General features: G+C 32.5%; 2 protein-coding genes and 1 long non-coding RNA gene across 11 annotated transcripts; 1 reads left to right on the top strand and 2 right to left on the bottom strand.

Annotated features, from left to right (window-relative positions):
- Window positions 1-223: 223 nt before the first annotated feature.
- Window positions 224-1,874, bottom strand: LOC147906805 (uncharacterized). Its single transcript, XR_015547858.1, has 2 exons — window positions 709-1,874; window positions 224-396 (listed from the first exon to the last, which is right to left on the bottom strand). It is a non-coding gene; the product is annotated as an uncharacterized LOC147906805 (long non-coding RNA).
- A 5,064-nt stretch (window positions 1,875-6,938) lies between these two features.
- Ufm1 (Ubiquitin-fold modifier 1) lies at window positions 6,939-9,126 on the top strand. 3 transcript variants are annotated; one of them, XM_011070759.2, is made up of 4 exons: window positions 6,939-7,162; window positions 7,296-7,352; window positions 8,663-8,793; window positions 8,867-9,126. In XM_011070759.2, the coding sequence occupies exons 1-4, from the start codon at window positions 7,146-7,148 to the stop codon at window positions 8,935-8,937; spliced, it is 276 nt and encodes a 91-aa protein (XP_011069061.1). In that variant the 5' UTR covers window positions 6,939-7,145; the 3' UTR covers window positions 8,938-9,126. The 3 variants fall into 3 exon arrangements, with proteins under 3 accessions (XP_011069061.1, XP_011069069.1, XP_087271042.1); XM_011070767.2 differs by having other exon boundaries at window positions 6,944-7,121; XM_087414916.1 differs by lacking the exons at window positions 6,939-7,162; window positions 7,296-7,352; window positions 8,867-9,126 and adding an exon at window positions 7,359-7,800.
- A 135-nt stretch (window positions 9,127-9,261) lies between these two features.
- Window positions 9,262-24,182, bottom strand: pod1 (coronin). Of its 7 annotated transcripts, XR_015547879.1 has the most exons (19): window positions 23,369-24,182; window positions 22,760-22,976; window positions 22,508-22,656; window positions 22,042-22,228; window positions 21,683-21,977; window positions 21,263-21,518; window positions 20,987-21,139; window positions 19,372-19,788; window positions 18,510-19,146; window positions 18,320-18,433; window positions 17,877-18,047; window positions 17,349-17,784; window positions 17,123-17,261; window positions 16,828-17,034; window positions 16,606-16,741; window positions 16,388-16,524; window positions 16,034-16,123; window positions 11,002-15,648; window positions 9,262-10,932 (listed from the first exon to the last, which is right to left on the bottom strand). XR_015547879.1 is itself a non-coding variant. In XM_087414914.1 (18 exons), the coding sequence occupies exons 2-18, from the start codon at window positions 22,917-22,919 to the stop codon at window positions 15,640-15,642; spliced, it is 3,693 nt and encodes a 1,230-aa protein (XP_087271040.1). In that variant the 5' UTR covers window positions 22,920-22,976; window positions 23,369-24,182; the 3' UTR covers window positions 9,262-15,639. The 7 variants fall into 7 exon arrangements, 5 of the variants coding, with proteins under 5 accessions (XP_087271040.1, XP_011069086.1, XP_011069079.1 ...); XM_087414914.1 differs by having other exon boundaries at window positions 9,262-15,648; XM_011070784.2 differs by having other exon boundaries at window positions 9,262-15,648; window positions 23,515-24,182.
- Between the last annotated feature and the right edge of the window lie 98 nt (window positions 24,183-24,280).

Here is a 24,280-nt window from a genome sequence, read left to right as displayed (position 1 = left end):
GTACCGCGGATACTTTTTAGATGACCCAATAGTTTGCTTTAGAGAACCTACAATCAGAGTGACGCCATACGGGTATAATTTGTGATTGGTCCGCCATTCCCAGTTTTTTAAATGCATTATTTTCTAAATTTTAAATTCATGCTAAAAAATGCTCAAAAATTGTGACAAATTAAAAAATGATAATAAATAAATATTGTATATAAAATAATAAAACTTTTACATATATTATTTATTATAAAATTTCATTTATTTTGTATTATTGCAATATTGTACATTTTGTAATATTACACATTACTTTATACAAAACGTTATTTATTGCACATTATTTGCGCTATTCAATAAATGCGCTAGTTTATTATCCATTCTCTGTTCCTACATTTTAGGAGCAAAATGCATCTGTGATAATATAAAAGAAATCAAAAATTCAGAAAAATATATGTGTATATACCATTTCATAAAATATTATATATTAAATATCATAATTATCATATTATTTGATTTAGATTCACAATGCAATGATATATAATTGAAAAGATTACGACAAAAAGAGAAAGAATTAAATTCGTAACCAATGTGATGACTATACATATACTTAGTGTCAAGACACTACTGTGTCTTCAGATATTATAATTAATCTGTGTATATTTTATGTTACATTTTTATTTTAATATTTTAAATACATTATTTATAAAGAATAAATTACTTTACCTCACATACAGATGAATTTTTTGACGGTGTCCAATTTTTATATTTGCCATTTATACTCTTTAACCAATTCATTCGGCGTTCTGTGTCTTTTGGAATTATTTTCATAACATATCCTTTTTTTAATGTTACAAAACAATATTGTACATCCTATATTTCTAAAATAATTTCGATAATTTTATTTTTATCAATGTATCTTTACGTAATGTATCTATGTCGTTCAATGCTGTTGCACCTAACCCTAAAACTGACAGTCTGTTGGATAGACTGAGACCGTATATCTCTTTCTCTCTCGCAGAATTTCGTTAAAATATGACATCATCTCTTGTATGGCGCCACTCTGATTATAGGCTCTCTAGTTTGCTTCTATTACTAATAATTAGTTGGTATAGCAGACTAGTAGCAATCACAACAAATCAATTTTATTGTCACATATTTACGGATTACTTGTTAAAGGTACTGATGACTTGTAAATTAACAAAACCCTTTCTCTCATTGTAGAACAGACTAAATTAAATCGAAAAGTCCTTTATTATTTTACAATTTCGCAATAATTTAGGAGATATTAATTTCTAAAGATCACTAAATAAGCACATCCGTGCGGACTACTACAAGACTATGTCTATCAATTGCAGTCAATTATTACGCAAGGATTACTTGGCAGTCATTACTCCCCGCGCAACAAGCGATCGCGACTAATGGGCGTATACTTGGTGGTAATCCACGGATACGTGCTTAAATGATATTTAGAAATTAATATCTCCTAAAGCAAAAATTGCACAATGGTAAAGGACTTTTCGACTCACAAGGGAAATTTCACAACTGTCCGGAACCGATTTGATTCTTCATGAAATATGTTGTTAAACACAAAAATCTAAGAAACACTATTTTTTTATGCCCTAAATCATGTTTAAGAGGTGAAACATTCTTTTAAAAAAAAACAGTATTTTTCTTTCGAGGCGAATATCGTTGAAAGTATAAAAAATGGAAAAAAAATTTTTAAACAAAAGTATATCTTGATTTATATTTGTTAGAATCTTTAATATGTTAATACAGTTTGATTTTATTTCATTTATGTGTGCAATATAAGCTTTGATCTAAAAATTAACTAGCAAATTCTTTGTTTTCAAATACATAACTTCAAATTCATAAAGAGGAAAAGAATTAAAACTTACTTTCCTCATTAAATATTGTACATAATGCATTCCATCAATTTCTATTTGATAGCATTTGTTTGAGCGTTTATAAACTCAGATATTATAATAGTTCGAATATATTATTTGTAAAATATAAAAGATGAATGTACGTTATGTGTTAACGAATCAGTTGGATACATTATCATAAATATATAGGTTATGAATTTAATTTAGGCGCGAAAATCTGCATTAGCACGGTCTTTGAATCCGGACTGGATCGAACAGCTCGATTGGCTTTAAAAATAATTAATAATATCGAACACAGATGAGATGACGTGTAGTAAAAAAATGTGAGTTGCCGAACGATTTTCGAGGTAAAATAGTAAACTGACGCCTTCGATTTACAATACCGAACGCACCTACAACTGTTTGCGGAGCGGATCCGTGAGCGCTCGCTGCTATTGGTGTATTCTTCTAGATCATCCAATAGTAACGAGCACTCACGGATCCACTCCGTAACAGTTGAGTTTGCTGAACGCGACCAATGTAAAGTAAAATGGCGCCTAAAGGTGCATACATTAGTTTCAGTATAGCGGTATGCGGTACTGAAACTAATAGGGTACGTTTCCACTGAGCACGTCACGCGTTACGTCGTTCCTTACCATGAGTCTCATACAATATTATAGACGAAAGGGTTAATTATATTTTACGGAAAGAGATCCAGCTAACCTAATCTAACCTGCAATTTTAACTTGCTGAAGGCAGATTCCTGGGGATCGATTCTGTATCTTGAAATGAGATGAAAATTATAAAAGTGAGCGAATTTAATGGAATACTGATTATTTCATTGGTCAGCCTAAATTTGCTCACTTTTGTAATTTTCACCTTGTTTACTGAATCAACCCCCTGGTTAGAAATCGACGCATGCGTACTAAAAATTGGGGACCACATAAAAAGTTCCATATTGTATGTATTGGGTCATCTAAAAAGTATCCGCGGTAATTTGTCACTAGATATATGACCATCAACATCATCTAGTGACAAAAACCGCGGATACTTTTTAGATGACCTAATACTTATATTGTACCGCCCCCCCCCCCGCCAAACCTACATTATTACTATACTAGTACAGGTTCCTTCTAAACACGGCGCTAGTGTTGCACCAGTGGAAAACGCTATAACTAGATAACTATAGGAATCGTGCAAATTATGCCGCTTGCTTTTTTCTCCTCTATTACATATAGCCCAGTAAGCGGCATGGGCCAGTGACAAATTCACATTACTAAGCACTTTTTATAGAATTAATTGATTTAAATGTAATTATTAATTAAATCCGTTGAAAAAATAAGAATATTGATGAAATGTGAATAGAAATAAATTAATATGTTAAAAAAAATTCATATTAAAGTTTACTTATCAACCCGTGCCGCTTATAGCCCTACATGTAATAAAGGAAAAAAAAAACAAGCGGCACGGTTTGCGCGATGTTCCTATAGTTACCCAGTTAGTTTCTGTACCGCGTACCGCGCTACATGTAATCCACTGAATTATATTTACACTGAAATGGGCATCTTCGCTGTGAAGCATAGAAAATCGTGGCACCAATTGATCAACGCCATTTTAATTTGGTCAATATAAGAGCAAATCAGAAGCTTTCAGGTGCTCATGCACACTTACGTTTAGTGTTCTTTAGTGAGATGCATATGTCAGCAAGATCATCATTATATTGGGTCATCTAAAAAGTATCCGCGGTACTTTGTCACTAGATATATGACCATCAACACACATGTAGTGACAAAAAACCGCGGATACTTTTTAGATGACCCAATATTTGAAAGATTACTTTAAAATAACATTACAATCCGAAGCGCCACTACGGTCTAAGTATTAAGATGTTGAATATACATATTATTCAAACGAATGAATTAATTTCAGAAATAATAATTACGTGTCGATATGGTTGTCGACATTAACGCAATTAATCCGAAATATAATAATCCCCCCAAAATTCCCCAAATTAATCTTAAAAAACTGTAATAAACTTATTGCGAAAAAATATTACAACATATCGACACGTAATTATTATTTCTGAAATTAATTCATTCGTTTGAATAATATATATATTAGTTCAACATCTTAATACTTAGACCGTAGTGGCGCTTCGGATTGTAATGTTATTTAATATAAACAGTCTTGTTTCCTATCTTATTGTTTATAAACGCGCGCTGAAATAATGCATTACTCTCGATACATATCGGTTATTGCGAAAAATTATTGCTAAGGTCTCGGTAGTCTAAAGGCTCAGGACGCTCGCACGGAATGCAAGAGATCCGGGTTCGACTCCCGGCCGAGGCAATATTTTTTCGCAATAAGTTTATTACAGTTTTTTAAGATTAATTTGGGGAATTTTGGGGGGATTATTACATTTCGGATTAATTGCATTAATGTCGACAACCATATCGACACGTAATTATTATTTCTGAAATTAATTCATTCGTTTGAATAATATATATATTCAACATCTTAATACTTAGACCGTAGTGGCGCTTCGGATTGTAATGTTATTTAATATAAACGGTCTTGTTTCCTATCTTATTGATTACTTTAAAAGATTATAAAATCGCGTGACTAAAATGTGCAAAGTATCAACATGAAGAGCTGCCTGAGTGTGGGCAGAGAAGTAAAAAAGGCATTTCATTTCATAGGTAAGAATTTTTGTATTAAATGTATCAGTTTCTGCATATGTGTTAACAATGTAGGATATGAAAAGTGTTATTAATATTATTTTATTAAATGTACTAATAAAATTGAAGTAACATAATTTTTTTTACATACTATGTCTATAGATGTCTATCTCTACAGATTTCTATACATTGATCGATACATCGATCACAGCACGCGCACGAACGCTTCTGATTCGCTCAAATATCGTTCCAACTAAAATAGCGGCTGATCAATTGTGGTTACAAATTTTCCTCCTTGCCCATTCGAGTGTATATATAGTTCAGTGATGTAATCGCACCCTTAGGGTGATGTCCCATGCAGCCGATCTTTGTTTGCAAATTTCGTAACCAGATCTAAAAGAGTAATTCTGTGTTGGTGATACGCGAATCCACTTACACACGATCCGCTGCATGGGACATCATCCTAAGGATATGATTACATCACTGAACTATATATATATACACTGGAATGGGCATCGAAGAAAATTTGTGACCACAATTGATCAGCCGCCATTTTAGTTGGGACGATATTTGAGCTTTATAGGAACTCTAGCTAAAGCTATCGCCTCCTTTCTTTTTATGGAGCAAAGTTTCGCTGGCGAAGTTACTCCCTTTATGCTGTGAATAAAGGAGCGTTGAACAAACAATTCAAAAAATTGACCAATTAAAAAATGCTTCGAAATATTTGACTCATCAAGTGAGCCATAGTCAAAATCAGCGTTGCGTCGCTCATAGTTGGATAATGGCCTAGTTTCTACCGAGGGTTTAAACCGGATCAGAATGTAAGAACGACAGTCAAGCATTCCCCCGTCGTTCGACTGTAAGGAGCTCCGCACAATAAAAGGAACAAGAAATAAAGAATAGAAAATAAGAATTTCAACCTATCAGAAACTGTGTATTCCGCAATACATGATTTCTGATAGGTTGAAATTATTCTCTGTTCTCTATTCTTATTCTCTGTTCTCTGTTCGCTGTTCCTTTTATTGTGCAGAGCCTCTAACAGTCCACCCTGTCGGTGGAAACAAGGCCAGTGTCGAACTTTGAGCGTTTATTCGCTGGATTCGTCAATCTAAAAAATTGGTGGAGAAGGGATAAAATGCCAGCTTTTACTCGCTGTATGAAATTGTACTTTAGTCTTACTTCGATAATGTTGCAATTGTGAATGTCGTATTCCACCACCATCACAACTGGATAAACGAGGTTGTCTTAGAGTCCCTTTAGTAAGGAGTCAAGTTATAAGGGATACCGATCTCTGATTGGTCAGATTTTGAGTCTCTTTAAAGCCGCCATTTGCAAATCCTTTCGATCTGATAGTGAATCTGTGAATTGATGGGAGCAACTGTTTCATGATGTAAAAGGTGCGAACGCGAAATCGGACTATCAAAGATTTGTTCGTCGCACGCTCTAATATGCCCAACACGCTCCAATGTGTTGCGTCACCTGAACCAATGTGGCGACTAGATTCGCGTCGCGTTAGAGCATACTCCATAGATCAATTAAGAGCACGCTCCAATTGCGTCATCTCAGAAGATGATACGATTGGGGCATGCATACGTAATGATTGAAACGTACTGTATCGAAAAAAGTATTTCAGATTCATTTTGTATAAAAACGCATTTAATAAATGTGTTTTTGATATAAATATAAAAATATAATATAACAATATAATATAATATTAATAAAATAAAAAATAAAATAATATTAATACAATAAAATATAATATAATATAATATAAAAATATAATATATAATAATATACTTTTATATTTATTAAAAGCGCATTTATTTTGTATAAAAACGCTTTTCAAATAATCAAGATAACACAAAATATCTGAAACGAAACGAGACATATGTCCGACCTGTTCAAGTGGTCTCACGGATTAAGCTAGATGACATGCTCATTTGTCCTAAAACTTATTAGAAATCATGAATAATAGAATGAACGCTTTCTGATAGGTTGAAATCTCTCATTCCTTGTTCCTATTGCCTATGCTTTTTATTGTGTTTCCAGCTTAAATCCATTCGTGTCACTGAACATTGGAGCACATGAATGCAACTGTTCCAACTGCCACTTTACCTGTGATCCAAATGCTCTCTAGATTAATTTGGAGCATGCGATGCGAACAAACCTAAGCCGAGTCTTATTTCAAGACCGTCTTAAGTAATATTTTAAGACGCCTTCTGATTGGTTCATGACTTCTTAAGACTGTATTTAAGACGGTCTTGAATATAAGATCTGACTATGAATACCGGCTCTAAAGAGTATAGTCAACGCGATGTTGAACACTTTGAAGCGTTTTTTAATTGGTCAGTTTGTAAAATTCTTTCTTCTCATTGGTCCATCAAACGCTTCAAAGCATTTGTAGCGAGACTTTAACCACAGCCAAAGTTACATGATTACTACTCTGATCCTAAATAGAGGCTAGGTTAGGTTAGGTTACACTTTTTGTTGGCCTGGTTTAACTGTTGCATTTATAATCTGTCACAAATTGATTGCAATTTAGAGCAATTATTATTGTCTGTATATATTTTATAGAAATTTGCGTGTGAATGATGGCGTACGTATCTTTCAGAATTCAGAAATGTTTACAAGATTAAAGTATGTAGATACAAAGTTGATGAATATAAATAATAATAAGGGATGTAGATATGATTGTGAGAAAGCCATATGTTTTATTAATTTAGACATGAGGTATTGTATAACGTATTAATGTAAATTTAACTTGTTACAGGTCCAAAGTCACATTCAGAATCACTCTCACATCTGATCCTAATCTGCCATATAAAGTGTAAGTGGCTGTTTGAAATAGAAATTGTGTCTTTGTTATGTGTGTGCGTGTGTGTGTATAGAATAACATGCAAGTTGCTGGCTCTGAAATCTTTAAGACTATCGACGCATTTCTCGCGCTACTGCAGAGTCCAGCTATTAATGAACAAATGACTGTAGAAAATGCTATACAAGCTTTCAACTGTGCTCACTTCATCGAAATCACCGTTGCCCAAGTGCAAACTGAAAACAGAACATTGCCCTTTGAGAAATATTTACGTCGAAAGTTGGAGAGAAAGCTATTTCTACAAAATCAGAATATTACATGCTCTGATCTGGAAAAAGCTTGCGATAAATTATTGGAACATTATTTGAAGGACAATCGTATTTCTACGGAAATAGTTGATGAATATCTAAAATTGTATACTCAACATTTTGGACAGGATAGATTAAATGCCTTTCTAAATCAAGTAATAAGCAGTTCTATCGCTACAAACATGATTATAGATTCTTTAGGAGAATTAGGAGTACCATTGTCAGGCATGGAAGACGAGGCATTAATTATGTCATGGCAAATGGCAATAGCTAATGGTGATCAAGATGAAGTAATGAAATGCATAAATAAGATGTTAAATGATAGTCATGTTTCAAGACTTGTACACTTAACGGTTGAATCAGATGACGATACAATTAAAGAATTGGTTGTACAAACTTTTACTTCAAAATTAACTGACTATGATCCTGAAATATGCGTAGCTTTAGCAGATACTGAAAAGAAATCACTCTTAAGATTACTTCAGGACAGTACTCGATTTTGCATAGATTTTGTTGATGCAATATTTTATTTTGGCCGAAATATGTATCTTCTAGATGGAAAGTGGTGCTCAGATTTTAAATTTGAGTACAAACATCTTTGCCAAATAATGAAAATTTTGTTAAACGGTCCCCGCGTAATTCGCAAACAAGTATACAACAGAATGTCTACTGTTAAAACTCAACCAGATAGTAAGATATGGAGTAATGTTGAAGCAGATATCTTAAATTAAATTTCCAGATTTTTTTCATTTTGTAATATAAATTATATACTTTGTATTGTCCTATAATCTATAATCATTCTATGTAATTTTTGCAAAAAAGAATAAAAACTTTCTCTATCGCTTATAAATTTTGTTAACGAAATAATTACCAATCCTATATTAAAAGATAATTAAGATGTTATGAAAAAAATATATTTGCTTTATATATTTGTAAGGCAATATTTTTTTTGTCAGTATGTAGTTTTGGCAATGTCTTGTAAAATAAGAAACGCATCTATTATTTTATTAATTGCAGACTTAGTGTACCAGAAAATACTCCATTTACTGCTGTATTAAAATTTGCTGCTGAGGAATTTAGAGTGCCGCCAGCTACATCGGCCATAATTACAGATGATGGAATAGGTATTAATCCTCAACAAACTGCAGGTAAATCTTGAAATATATATCGCAATATCTTCATTTTAAGTGTACGAATATTAATCGGAATTTATACTTTCAGGAAATGTATTTCTTAAACACGGTGCAGAGCTCAGATTGATTCCCAGAGATCGCGTTGGATACACTAGATGATTTATGTAATATCGTATTTATTTTTATTATATCTTTGCATACTGCGTAAAAAAATTATTAAAAATTATAAAATTATCGCTGTCAAATATTATGAAATTGCATATATATATATATATATATACTATAAATTACGCAATTATAAAAAGTTACTTATTCAAATAAAAACATTCCCCATGCTTTTTGAATTAATCAATGTCCGAATCATTATAATAAGTTCTATGGATTCTAATATATTAAAAAAAATTTTATTCATATAATTAAAAAAAATAACACTTGCATAAATTATATTTATTAGATAGAGGATACATAGGAATCAGATATGAATTTTTGATAAAAAGGTTTTATAGCTGAAATACATGAACGTTATAAGGTTGATATATAAAGGTACATTACTATATGATAAAATTATTTAGATAGCGATGATTTACAGAACGAAATCAAATGGCGTGAAATATTCAATCATTTTTTTTTATTATTATGCACGTCTATTTCTAATGTCGTTCTGTAAAAAATTTTTATTTATAATCTGATCGTAAACGGATAGAGTTTGCTTGAAAACTGCAAAATGGTTACAAATCTGAATTGCGATTGCAATATATAACATGTACGAATAAACAAAAAACATTACATCAAGATATGCAACACTATCGTATCCTTTTTTTATAAAATGCAATATAAAATCAGTAATGCGGACGAGATATAAATGGGAGCGACAAATCAAGTTTCGTCTTAAATATCTTTGATACAGAAAATTTCTTAAATATTTTCGAATGCCTTCTTACAGGTCTAAAATGTGTAAGATACAAAAAATACTACTAATAATGAATTTTTGGCACTATGTTGATCAAATATATTCATATGTTCCGAGATATGGAAAGTAAAAAAAAATTAGTTTATATATATAAATATGTATATATATATATATATATATATATACACACATACATATGTGTGTATAAACACACACACACGCGCGCAAATATATATATATATATATATATATATATATATATTAAAGTGGTTATTTCAACAATTTTTGAAATTTAATCAGGACACCCTCTAAAGTAGTTAAATATATAAAAAAAAATCAAATTTTTTCAGATTTTTTTTAACAATTTTAACCTATGCTCCAGTGATACGGATAGATGGAAAAACACCTTTGTGGATAAAATTCAGTCGACGCTCTAATTGTTAACCCATTTTAAAGTTTTTTTTTTTTAATTTGTTCGAAATTAAATGAATTAAAACTCATTTTACGTAAATTTTGATTACAATCGAAAGTAAAAATTGCCGATCCAATGAAGTTAAAATTGTTCAAAAAATCTGAAAAAAATTTGATGTTATTTTTTTGTGATATTGAACCATTTTAGGAGGTGTCCCAATTAAATTTCGAAAATTGTTAAAATAACAACTACCCTAATACATACGCACGCACACACGCATTATATAAGAGTGATCACATTACCGCATTTCATCTTAAGAACATATTCTTGAAGTAATTTTGGGACGAAAATCCTAATACAAAAAAATAAGTCAAGGCTATAATAGTTTTTGAATTTTATAATTGGTTAAAGATAGTGTGTAATTCGAAAACTATTATAGCCTTGATATTTTCGTATTAGGATTTTCGTCTTAGAATGTTCAAAAGAATCCAAAAATAATAATAGAATTAAAAGTAATATAAAAGGCTCTGTAGTAATAAGCAAAAGGTAGTATAAAAGAAGGGCAACGAGCCAATGACGCAAATAAAAAATTATAATTCAGCTAAGAAAACTTAATACAAAAACAATTAAAATACAATAAAATGAAACAAACGTTTCAACTCCAATTTAGTCATTTTCAATGCCATCATACAATAATATAAATGTCGTTCTAAATTGAAAATTAATACATAATCTTACAATATTCTTAAAATTAACAAATAATTCTTTCCTCTTTCGGTGTAATACGCTGTGAGTCATTTTTATCAAGAATTAACAAAGTCATAAGAAAGTTCTGGAAAAGTAACCGTATACAAAAATAATTAATATTAATCATATAAAAATTAAAAATATAATGATATACCTTAGTAAATCTGTGAAAAGTCCCATAATACACAACGAGAAAAAAATGTAAAATGTGGTCCATTTTGTGGTACAGTAAAATAGTCTTTTTAATTTAATAGGTTATTAAAGCAAATTCGCAAAAGTAACGAGCATCCGACTTAAACGATGTCACACAACGAAATGTCAAACAGAAAAACATTATCAATAAACGGAAAAAGGAAAAATAGGAGGAAAAGGACAGAAGATGTTAGAAAGGAGAAAGTGAATGTATAATGTCAGAATACAAATCCGGCAAAGACTCCGTGTCATTTTGTCTATTAATCCCATGCTTCTGTTTTTTAATATGAACCATTTCTGATATCAACCTTTTGTTGTATGAAGGCTCTATATCCAATATTTCTACTTTATCCCATTTAAAGTTATGATTCTCCACCATACAATGGTTGGAAATCACTGATGGAGATTTTGACCTTATATTGATATCAGAAACATGTTCATGCAATCTGGTCTTTAATTGTCTTTTAGTTTGGCCTACATAACTGGCATCACAATCATCACAGGATATTCTATAAACCACATTTTGACTCTGAACGTGTTCCAAATCATCCATTCCTCTCCTTATGAAACTTCTCAATGTGTTAGGAATAGTAAAAGCCAATTTACAATTAAGCATATTAACAACAGGTATAAATCTTTCGGATATCGTATTAACATATGGAATCGTAAAGAACCTTCCCCCACTGTCATCCTTATTCTTATTTAAATTGTTAAACTTGTTAATGTGATATTTTATTCTATTATGAATGGTCGAAAAAATAAAACTTAATGGATATCCATTCTGTAAAAAAACCTTAATAGCGTCAATCAAATTATTTTGTTGGAATTCCGGATGACACAAACAAAATATCTTATCCATAAATCACACCTCTTTTATGACAGAGCGGGTGGTGTGAATGGAAATTAAGAAATCTGCCGGAAAAGGTTGCTTTACGGTAAATATCGAAAATGAGATTCCGTTCATCGATAATTATCATCGTATCTAAATAACTTATTCTTCCATCACCTATCTCCATGGTGAACTGTAATCTAGTATGTAATGAATTGAAAACATCCAAAATATCATAAACACTTTCAGAAGGAGCGGCTAAGATAATATCATCGACGTATCGGTAGTAAAACAACAGACGACAAGGTAGCATTCCAATCGCCATCTTCTCAAAATCCTGCATAACAATACTTGCAACAACCGGTGACAAAGATGAACCCATGGGGGTCCCAAAAATCTGTTTATATATTTTTTTATTAAAAATGAAAAAAGTCGAATTCAGAACCATACGAAAGGCTATCAGAAACTCGTCCAAAGGAATCTTAGTTTTCTTAGATATAGCATCCTACCTCACAACCACACTATCAGATGCCAAATCTATAGGTATGTTAGTGAAAAGGGATACTACATCCAAGGAAACCAAAACGGAATCTGATTCCAGTTTAACATTTTTAAGTTTCTTGATCAAATCATAGCTGTTTTTTATGTGACTGGGCGTCTCCGGTAAAGAGTCTGCAATAATGCCATGCAAGAATAATGCCAAATTATAAAACGGGCTATTTACCGATGAGACAATAACTCTCAAGGGATGGTTTTGTTTATGTATCTTAGTAACACCATAAGCCCTAGGAATGACCCCATCAGTCGTCCGCAACCTCCGATACGTCAAATCATCTATTACTCCCTTACCTTTCCACCTACCAAGCAAATTACGTAACTCACCCGCGAGTCTCTTAGTAGGATCTTTCGTTATTAATTTATAAGTATTCTTATCTGAAAGCATCGATTCCATCTTGGATATGTACTCAAATTTGTTCTGAGCAACGGTGACATTCCCCTTATCAGCTTTTGAAATTAAAATCTCGGGATGATCTTTTACAAATCGTTTAGTTGTTCTTACCCAATCGCACAACAACTTGTCATTCAAGTCGTTCTTAGGAAAATCATTCAAGTCGTTCTTAGGAAAATCATTCCGAAATTTATCAATAATTAAAACACTATTATTCCTAACGAAGTTAATTAAATTCTTCTGACGGCCAACAATATTATTCTCAATATTTTTAATAAATTCTATCAATGTTCTATCTAAATTGTGTTTGTTAATAGGAAGACCAAAGCCTTCCCCCAACTGAAGCAAACATTGGACCTCTAAAGGAATGTCAACATCGCTCAAATTCAGAAACCATTTATCATTTAAAACATCAAGAGGAGCCGCATCTCCAAACAATTCTGCCGAAACATTATACATTCACTTTCTCCTTTCTAACATCTTCTGTCCTTTTCCTCCTATTTTTCCTTTTTCCGTTTATTGATAATGTTTTTCTGTTTGACATTTCGTTGTGTGACATCGTTTAAGTCGGATGCTCGTTACTTTTGCGAATTTGCTTTAATAACCTATTAAATTAAAAAGACTATTTTACTGTACCACAAAATGGACCACATTTTACATTTTTTTCTCGTTGTGTATTATGGGACTTTTCACAGATTTACTAAGGTATATCATTATATTTTTAATTTTTATATGATTAATATTAATTATTTTTGTATACGGTTACTTTTCCAGAACTTTCTTATGACTTTGTTAATTCTTGATAAAAATGACTCACAGCGTATTACACCGAAAGAGGAAAGAATTATTTGTTAATTTTAAGAATATTGTAAGATTATGTATTAATTTTCAATTTAGAACGACATTTATATTATTGTATGATGGCATTGAAAATGACTAAATTGGAGTTGAAACGTTTGTTTCATTTTATTGTATTTTAATTGTTTTTGTATTAAGTTTTCTTAGCTGAATTATAATTTTTTATTTGCGTCATTGGCTCGTTGCCCTTCTTTTATACTACCTTTTGAATAATAATAGAGATTAGAAAAGTAAAACGGTTTTTTACTTATAAGCATTTAAAGTTAACTTATAATTCGAAAAATTATTGTGATCTCGACATTTTCGTATTAGAATTTTCGTCTCAAAATTACCTCAAGAATATGTCCTTAAGAGGAAATGCGGTAATTGTGAGACACCCATACATACATACATTCACACATATAACATTCAATTTTTTACAAAGAAAAAAAAATTGGTATTTTATCGCCAATTACAAAACTTATTTTTGGAGGACATAGTACCATTATTTTTTATAACTTATAAAAATACATATGCATGTATATAGATGAGATGAAATATTCTGATTTGAATATTTGGATAAAATTTATCGCTTAATAAATTGGCAATTGTATTATTATTCAATATTTTGATAAGAAAGATTATTGTAAAAAGAGGATCAGTCATTTTTTCTCCATTAATATCGCTTGAATGTTACAGAATGTTCATTAAATGTTCACCAGTTGTAAAATTAAATTAATCGCTTAAAATTACTTATTTGCACGTTTAATTTATCACTTAATTTGTCTTTTTATATGTGCGTGATATAAAAGATATGAAATATCGTAAAAAACCATTTGCTCCCCCTCCCACAATTCTGCGACGAAACTGTCATTTGCTCTATTATCAGTAATAATATATTATATTATGACGTATTATACATTGAGACCATTATTGACATTATCGAAACAAAGATAAATCTGGCACTGGTGTGACAATTAAATAAATTAAATAAGGAATGTCAACTTTAATGGGAAATAAATTACTTTTAAAGAACTAATAATATTGTTTATAATACTGTTTTTTCTCTTTCTTATTAACAGATTGCAGATTGGATTATGTCTGTCATTTCAAATGGCACATTATTGCAATTTTTTCTCGTTTACATAGAAAATTGATCATTCTAATGCTCGATATATAATAAATAATTAAAAAATCGTCAATAATTGTCTCTGACACAATTGATATCGTTCACACTCGGTATTGAAAAACAGGTAATGATTGTAATGAATATACTAGCATATTCGCTCTAAGAAGAATTACTCATCCATTAAACTTTAAAAACTGATATTCATTAAATAGATGGATGACTATTGTCCATTTGCATTATAAGCTTCCCAATTCTCTTGACAATAATTAAGCATATCCTACATCTAATATAATCTCTACAATGATATACTATAGAATAGTACAGAATTATTTTTAGGTATAGTTAGAAATATATAAGTGAGACAAAAAAGCGATTTTAAAAAATTATTTGGGACTAGAGCTATAATCACGCATTTTAGTTTTATAAGAACTGTGTTATCATACTGACACTGCGCTATATCAAATATTGCATTAATGTAGTCAGATTAAAAAATCTCTTGTGCCACTTACTTCATTTATCTTTTTACTTTAAATAATATGGTTTAACAAGGCCTGGATTCTTATTTCTATGCATTAAAAAATGCGATTACAAAATCTTAAGCTAGATTTACGAAAAAATGAGTATTATTTGTTGTAAATTGATATAAAACACTGTACTTTTCTCTTACTTCCCTCGCAAAAGAAAATCGTTGGAAGTATATTTCTCCGACAACTATCTCTCACTCTATACACAGTAACACTGCGATATTGTTGCCATTCGCACGATATATAATTCTAACTTATGAATAACTTACGCGGCTCAAACAACTACGTTTTAGATTTTTACCAGTTTGCATCTATCCACAAGTCTTCAATTTTCACTCGTCCTAAAATAATAAGTTTGAATGTTAATCATCATCAATTTTTGTAAATAAATTGTATACAAATTTTCTTTCTATTTTAAAACTTATTGCTTTGTTAATACTATTTTTATATAAATAACATATAGAGAGATAAGAGTATATGGTTTCGACTTCCTTACTTTTACGTTACTTATCTTTAAATTACGTACTGAAGATCTAAAAATATGATTTGAAGTATATATAGCTCTTCTCTCCCTCTCTCTCTCTCTCTCTCTCTCTCTCTCTCACTCGCTATGTTATTTAATAAATTTACATAATAAATTTACTATTACGTATAACCATTTAGTGGTATCAGCTTATTAACACGATTTCAATTTTATGGTTTACAGCAAATGAAACACCTACTTACCCATTCATGTTCCTCGACACCTTCCATGTGATCTTGTTCTAGCGAACACTGGATAACGTCTCCCACAAAATGGCTCATAGTTTTCTGGATCTAATACACACGAGCACACAATATGCTCAAACATGATATTACATAGAAGCAAGGATGTCTCGCAATAGGAATTTTCATAGTATAGAAAATTTTTTTCAAAGCTTTTTTTTCAAATAATTGGATGCATCACGCTTTGTATCATTGAATAATATTAACCGAGGATATACATATATATGCGACAATGTTTCGTAAGAAATCATTTTTACATCAATATCCGTTCATAAAATACATGCAAAATGCATAAATTCAATCGAACCCTCTCACCTCTTCTTGTTTTGCTTTAATATCCGGATTCCATCCTAATCTATTGTAAGATTGTGTAGTGATTCCAAAAGGGGTTAGTGATGGTTTGGTTGCAATTTGGGGAGGTGTAACTGCATTTTGAGATTGATTTTCAGTTACTGTGAATAAAAATTCGCATGTAAAAATGTTTCTGCACAAATATTTCTTCTCATTTTAACAATATAACATCTTTTACTTACAATTATCCATACCAGGTGGCTTAAGACATATTCTAGATGGTTGTTTATTGCCGCCGCTAAACCATTCTGACGCGGATAAAGTTGGTTTCCAGATAATTTTAGTTGGAGGAAAGAGATCATCTTGGAATAATTCGCTCTAATTTAAATAGATGAATACATTAGCACTTTCATATCAATAATTTATACTACAATATATATGTATATTAATTATACGTAATATACCTTTATACGCGGCACGGTGAAACTTAAAGGTTCTATTGTGTTATTTGTTAGCCTCAAGGCAGAGGCGAATTCCACGCTGGCCACGTCACATTTATTTTTTGGAAGGAATGACAAACCCTGGTGCAAGCTACTACATCTATGATGACTCAATGGACAGCAATACGGAGTTTCCTCAGTTACTTCAAATGCATATATTGTAGAATCACCCTACAAATAATATTTTAAAAGGAGAAGTAAATATAACTTATGGCAAATTTTTCATGTAATAAAAATTGAATATAAAAAAGAATCTTACACGTCCAGTTAGAAAAAGTGTGGAGCTATCTTCGTCATAATATGGCATTAGTATGGCAGGCGAGACATCCAATCCAACAGTGTTCAAAGGAGTATTCAAATTGTCCACTTTAAATACGTAAATCTGTCTTTCAGAAACTCTGGAAGATATAAATTTCTATCATTACTTTCTCTATGTATATTTTTTTTACTACATTTGAACGAGACATGTAGCTCTTTGTACTTACTTATCAAAGCCCATTACAACGAGATATCTGCCTTCGAGTGCCCATATAACTCTTGCACCCCTCGTTCCAACGGGACCCTTTCCTTCTTTCACAGGAACGTCACTCGATCGGGGTTTATAAATCCGTAATTTACCGTCTTTACATGTGCTGGCGACATATTGGCCACACGGTGACCACGCTAAACTAAATATTTGATCAGTATGACCGATTAACGTGATTTTTGCATTTGTCTCGATGGATGATAACAGGGACAAATCCCAGATTTTGACGGTCATATCATACGAAGCGGATGCAAGAACATTTGATGCCAGTGGATGAAATTTGATTAGATAAATTTTATCGGTATGAGCTTCTATGATGTATTTCGGTTCGTTTGTCGGTTCTGCCAAACCAGATTCAGGTATTTCCCACAAACGAATTATTCCATCATCACAAGCTAGCACAAGCAAATTCTATTATAGTACTTTTCAAATTTGATGGAATAATATATTTCTTCTTTATTATAAATTTTCAATTTCTGTACTTTACCAACTGCTAATCGCTGATTATCGAATGGGTCCCATTGAAAATCCATTACAGTCGCGCCGTGGACTAATGCTGGCATAACTCCATCAGGTAGTCTTCCAGTTTTTTTCAATTCCAACACTGCTATTTTTCCACCTGGCCCACTCAAAGGTACAGCCACTCGATCGGGATTAGCTGCAAAGGAAGGTAAGTAAAATTACCTACAGATTTTATCCTAAACGATGGAATCTTTCTTATGCATGTCTTGTACTTTTTAATGTACTGAATCATTTGCAAATATTTATTTGCTAATCTGATGGAAACATATTGAAAATCGTATTAAAAATAGCATAATTTCGTCAAGATCTGATCTTTGATTATATTATTGAGTGGGAAATTATAACTAACGATTATGTTACTGTTAGTTGATGTTTGCTGAGAATCTTATTGAGAAAAAAAAATTTTACCGTGAAAGCCATCACATTCGCCGGATATTTGACGACTGATATTGCGTATATTTTCAATGTGCGTAGATTTGTGTCCCGGAGTACCTTTCAAGTGCCGAAACTTGGACACTCTTCCTATATAACAATCAAGACATTTATTATTAAATAACACGCAAAATACTTTTCACAGGGTTGCAAGAAAAATTCTTACCAAAAACTGTTGACGTTCGTTTTGAAACTGGTGTTACAACAGGCTCCACTTTTTCCAATTTAGGATCCATGCTCTGCTGTCGCAACATAGGAATGCTCTTCTTCGTTTCATCTTCTTTAATCACCTCGCTCTTTGCGATTCCCTTAAAAGAATCTCTTCGCCTCAGCATGGTCGGTGAACCCATAGCTTTTTCCGCCAAATTCCCATCGGTGACAGATACAGATCGACTCTCGTAAAGGCGCCGTCTTTCGGCAATCGAATTCCTGTTCGTGCCGCGTTCAAAATTCCCAACGTCCTCATTCTCAGGTGATTCATCCTTCACTTTCGTCTCAAACACTTTGCGTCTTTCTGCAGTGCTTGGTGTCTTTGGTTTATATCCAGAGTCACTTGAATTAGCATCTTCTTCGATAGAGCTCGAGTCACTCTTGCCATTTTCCATATCCTTTGCACGCTCATTAGATGTTAAGGTTGGTGACTTATCTGCTTCTGCATTATGCTCCGCAGTATTATTAATTTCATTCTGATAACCATTGGTGTTGCTGTCATTATTCGGTGCAATTGGTACAGAGAAGACCTTGTCAAATGAAAATTCCTGACTACTGGACTTTGCTTGGAATGGTTTAGGACCAAGTCGGGGCTAAAATGAAAAAGAAAAAAATGAATTCTTTATTTGTTTCATCTTTAAAAAAATTGTTGTATTAACTGAGAGAGAGAGAGAGAGAGAGAGAGAGAGAGATGGTATGACAATGACATGAATGTGATATAGAATCAGGAAATTGGCCGCATGCAAAAGTGTTACGCGTTGTCACAGAAATCAAATATCCTGTATATAACATTAATTTCTTTTTAAGCTGATTATAACCTTATATCCACCGATCGCATTAGGATTTACTGATGTAACTACTGATCCAGGATTTGGTGATGTACGAGGACGTGCCACTGGTTTTGGTTCCTCCTCAGAGATACTGTTGGTTCTTGAGGCTCTTGGTAAAGGCTTTGGTGGAACAGTTTGTCCTCCATTTTGTATCTTGAGCTTTTCTTCTTCTATCTCGGGTGGCTTTTTCAAATCTTCAATCTTATCAGTATTTATGATGTTGTCATTTTTCTCTATATTGATATCATTTTCACGTTGTAGTTCATTCATAGTTGTCACGTTGCTCTGCACTTTCGAGAATCCTTTTGGCGCGGTAATGACCAAGGGTTTCGATGATCGGTTCGTTTGTTCTACTTTAATTTCGCGCTGATTGTCTTTGAGTACCGCTAAGTTCCCTTTGTGTACCTGGAGGTACGGTAAAATCCTTAATGACCACAAACTGCATGCAAACCAAACTACACTGTCCAATATTTTGCACTTTTGATATACATTTTTGCATAATCAACACGATAATTTAACAATAGCAACAATTCAGCTACATTCACATTATTATTACATGTACGCACGTAGCTCGCATTTTTGTACAGAATAGACAGCAGTACACAAAAAAAAGATACAAATATAAGCTTTAGCTTTAGCTTAAAGTATTTCGTGATTAAATTTGTTGGAAGTAAATTTACAAAAAGAGATTATCTCATGGCCAATACGAATGTTTTTACATTTCATACTATTACTTACACTGTAGAATAAGCTACAACATCAATTGCCACTTATATTACACGTGCCAGGAATAATAGTTCGAATGGTGCTAATGTATAAACTATAAAACATATATTGGATATCTGAAACGTGAAAAAAAAAATATACACAGAATATGGAGAAAGAAATTGAATAGCGCAAAATAAATGTATACATAATTAGTAATAATCAAATAATTTAATAAATAGAAATTGCGACAAAAGATTAAATATCGAGATATAAAATGTTATATAATAAAAAAATATTTCTTACATTATAACATTCTATTGATTTCTCATATTTATAATGTATTTATAATACATAATGTCGTACTAAGAATTACAGAAAAATTTAGCACTTTGTATAATCATAAAAAGTATATTGCAAACATTTATATATAATAAATTACATAAAAACCAACTCATATATTCAGCAAGCAATTTTTTTAATAAAGTTACATTGCAACACTTATTATCTTGTACAAACCGTTTTATATAAAATAAATAGCATCATATTGATTACTTTTATCATATTCTAGAATAAGTTAGAAAACATAACGTAAAGTTTACTTAAAAGTATACATATCTACATTAAAATAGGTATTGCACAAAGCAAATACATAAATAAATTAATTGTAACAATTCAATATATATTCTAAAAAATCAGTTGTTTTAGAGAATATGGGATGATAATGCGAGAAAACATGACGATGAAAAACATGCAATTATCGATGATTTGTATTTAAAGCAATAATATAACTGATATTAACAAATAAGCAAACAAAATTTTAACGAAAGCTTCTTCAAATGTATGCCACATTAAGAACGATATGAGAACTTGCACAGCATTTAAAATATTTACTCACAGTAATCGGTTCTTGGCCTTTGTTTCTTTTGACAGGATCTAGCGATATCTTTGGTACAGGTGCATTATGACCTTTAAGCCATGATGTTGCGTTATTTTGAGCAACGGGACCACTTGTATCCGGGTAAATGTCTGCATGAAAGTCTCTATATGTCTAAAATTTAATGTTTATTAAAAAGTTTAGACATATGTATTGTATGTAGCAATACACACACACACACACACACACACACACACACACACACACACACACATACACATTATATGTACAACTTACTTTTCGTGGAACCTGGTACATGATGGGAATTACCATATTGGAGGTAAGCTGTAACAGCCTGTTAACTTCAGCTTGCATTACATTTAATGCTCGTTTAGGAACCAGGCATACTCCCTTAGTTTGCTCACCACTGTGACGGATCCCTTCCACTAGATAAGGATCTCTCTCTGTAACTTCCATGTATATAATAGTGGTGTCTCCTTTGCCAGCGAGGAAGAGCATATTTGTGTCGGGATCGAAAAGCGGCATCAAAATACTAACAAAATATATTAAATAATTATATACAAATAATTACCTACTTATCTTAAGACATTATAATTATTATATGTATATTATATGTATTACGACATTATCGATGATTCTTTAGCAATTAGACTAATTAAATAAATCTCAAGTGAAAAGACTTCTACTCATATTTACCCGGTACTACAATCTAATTCCAATATTTTCATTGGCTCATTCAAGTGCCTCAAGTCTCTAATATAAACTTGACGAAGTCTTGCTGCATCAAATCCTGTGGTGAGTATTCTATCATTGTTTAACCAAACTGTTCTGGAATCTTTAATACTTTGGTGGCTCGAGCATGAATTAACGATACACGTTGATGCGCGCGGGTCTATAAGCCTCAGTTGTTTATCCTTGCAGGATGTTGCTAAAACAGTACCATCCTCCTTCCAACTTACAGACTGGATTACTTCGGTGTGATCGCTATTAGCTGCAACAACATAACATAAATGAGAATAAAGCAACAAGTGTCAGTGAAGTTATGAAATATTTACAAAATAATTCCTGTTGTGACAGAATATCCCAGAGTGAGAGATTGGTGAATGATGCAGTGGTCAGAAGATGTTCAGCAGAAGGATGCCAGCACACTGCTTCTACTCTTCGTTGACGATGCGAGAATGTGCATTCTGGATTGCATAAGGATTCTTCCAAGCCACTTTCTGGGATATGCCATAACTTTACCTAGTTTTATACAAATGGAATTAACGAATTACTTTTGAGATCTCCACCGATACTTTCTGTATATAAAAGTTATGTATTTTGTGAGTTATCTCCATATCCAAATACCAACATTCACGAAATATATTGACATTTCAAGAATGAATATGGATACAGAGATAATCGATGAAATACATATAGCTTCTAAATAGAATTAATGACATTTAGAAAATGTAAATTTTTAAATAGTATTTTGCATTTCATTTTTTATATTTGCTGAAAATAAAATTCTAAGATGCTTACGAGACAATCCTGAGACCCAGTTGCAAGCAAACCATCGTGAAATGGAGAAAAATCCATATCCGTCACAGTATCTGCATGTGCATGCAACAGTGGCATAGTTTTGCTTTTTCTGCCACAATCTTCCAACGGCAATACTGCTAAGCTGGATCCTTCAAGGGAAAGGAATAATGATTTTATTTAATTAATGAATAATAATTTATGAATATTCTCGAAGAGGTAAATCTATTGAAGGTAAATACAAATGTAATGTACCATTATGATCGACATTGAATGCCATGAACGCTGCGGATGCTGTAATATTATTGCCATAGGTCTGGTACGATCCCACAGAGATATCTCGAATACAAGCCTCTGGCTTGGGAACGATTGGCGCTGCATTTTTGTATTTGGACGCTTTGAAACGCCAAGCCATTTTAACACACTGCTGACTCTGTTTAAATGTCCAGGCAATCCACTTAAATCATGTAACCTGAAAGAAACACCAAGTTACATCATTAGAATCAATTTCTCATTATCAATCAATTTCGAAACATTGTACGTAATCAGATATCATTTGCTTTAGCTTGAACACTCTTGAAAACAATAACTGATTGAAGTGTAAGAAGAGAGTATTTTCCGAGCATATGTAGACAGTATTACAATTTTTTAAAGAGATATATAGGCACAATTTTGGGACAGGACAAAGGCCAGCGTCCACGGAATTTTTTATTGACAAATCTTGTGAGAAAACTCAGTTTTTCAACCGAGATTTCGCGCAGAGACACTTAAACACATGCGAATAATTCGCTGGGCGTTGCTCCTGGCAGGAATAATGGTAGGGAGAAATCGACGCCGGAATCTCTCTCTCCCTTTCCCTCTCACCCTCTCTCTCTCTCTCTCTCGAGACCGGGCATCAACGTACGGCGTCGGTGACAACAAATAAACGACGCCGACGCAATTCGTTCAGTCGGAGCCGCCTGAGCAAAGCCGTGTGTGACTAATAATTTGGGGGTGGAGAATCACCCTACCTTCATATGACGTATGGGGACCGTAGATCGCCGCTTGTCGCAATGACGCTGTCAGCAGCAGCGACGTATGTAAATCGGCCAATGAGAAACGCGAAATACTCACGGGGATTCGCAATCGAGGCGTGTTTACGCGTGCCAATCTTTGACGCGCTTCCGCGACGAGTTAAACGAGTATCCAGGAATACAGCTGACAACGAACACGAGAGACCAAGGAAAGTCAGGCAGCGTCACTATACGTTACTCTACCGAGCTCCAACCAGCTCCGAGCTCCGACCAGCCCGATCAAGCTTTACGGTTGACAGCCGGAAGCAGGAAAGTCCCCCTCCATCCTCCTTCGGGGAGCCACACTTTATCCCTCCCCCACGATAACATTGTTTCAAGTCTCCCAGTCCCGTAGATATATATTAATGATTACTTCCCTCATATTCGTATTAATTGTTGGTTTTGTTTACTGTTTTTCGTTTTTTTTTATTTTCACGTTAATTTATTATTCGATTCCACACGAGTATGTGGCATACATATTTTCCGATACATTTTAACGAAAATTATAGAATAAGATCCCATCTCTAACGCTAAATATTCCTGAAATATTTGTAAAAGATTCCTAAAATCCCCAAAAATCATTCCAAGAGTATTCCGCAATATATATACCGAAATATTTATGGAATGTAAAAACAATATTCAAATATCGTTTAAAAATGTCATTTATATATCGTTACATATTATGAGAACGTTCTATGTATATTCCGCAAACATTTTAATTTTT

Source organism: Acromyrmex echinatior, chromosome 17, assembly GCF_024713525.1.
Source record: "Acromyrmex echinatior isolate Ae372 chromosome 17, ASM2471352v2, whole genome shotgun sequence".
NCBI classification, from domain to species: Eukaryota; Metazoa; Arthropoda; class Insecta; order Hymenoptera; family Formicidae; genus Acromyrmex; species Acromyrmex echinatior.
The sequence above is the reverse complement of the archived record's forward strand: the minus strand, read 5'-3'. Positions and strand labels throughout refer to the sequence as shown.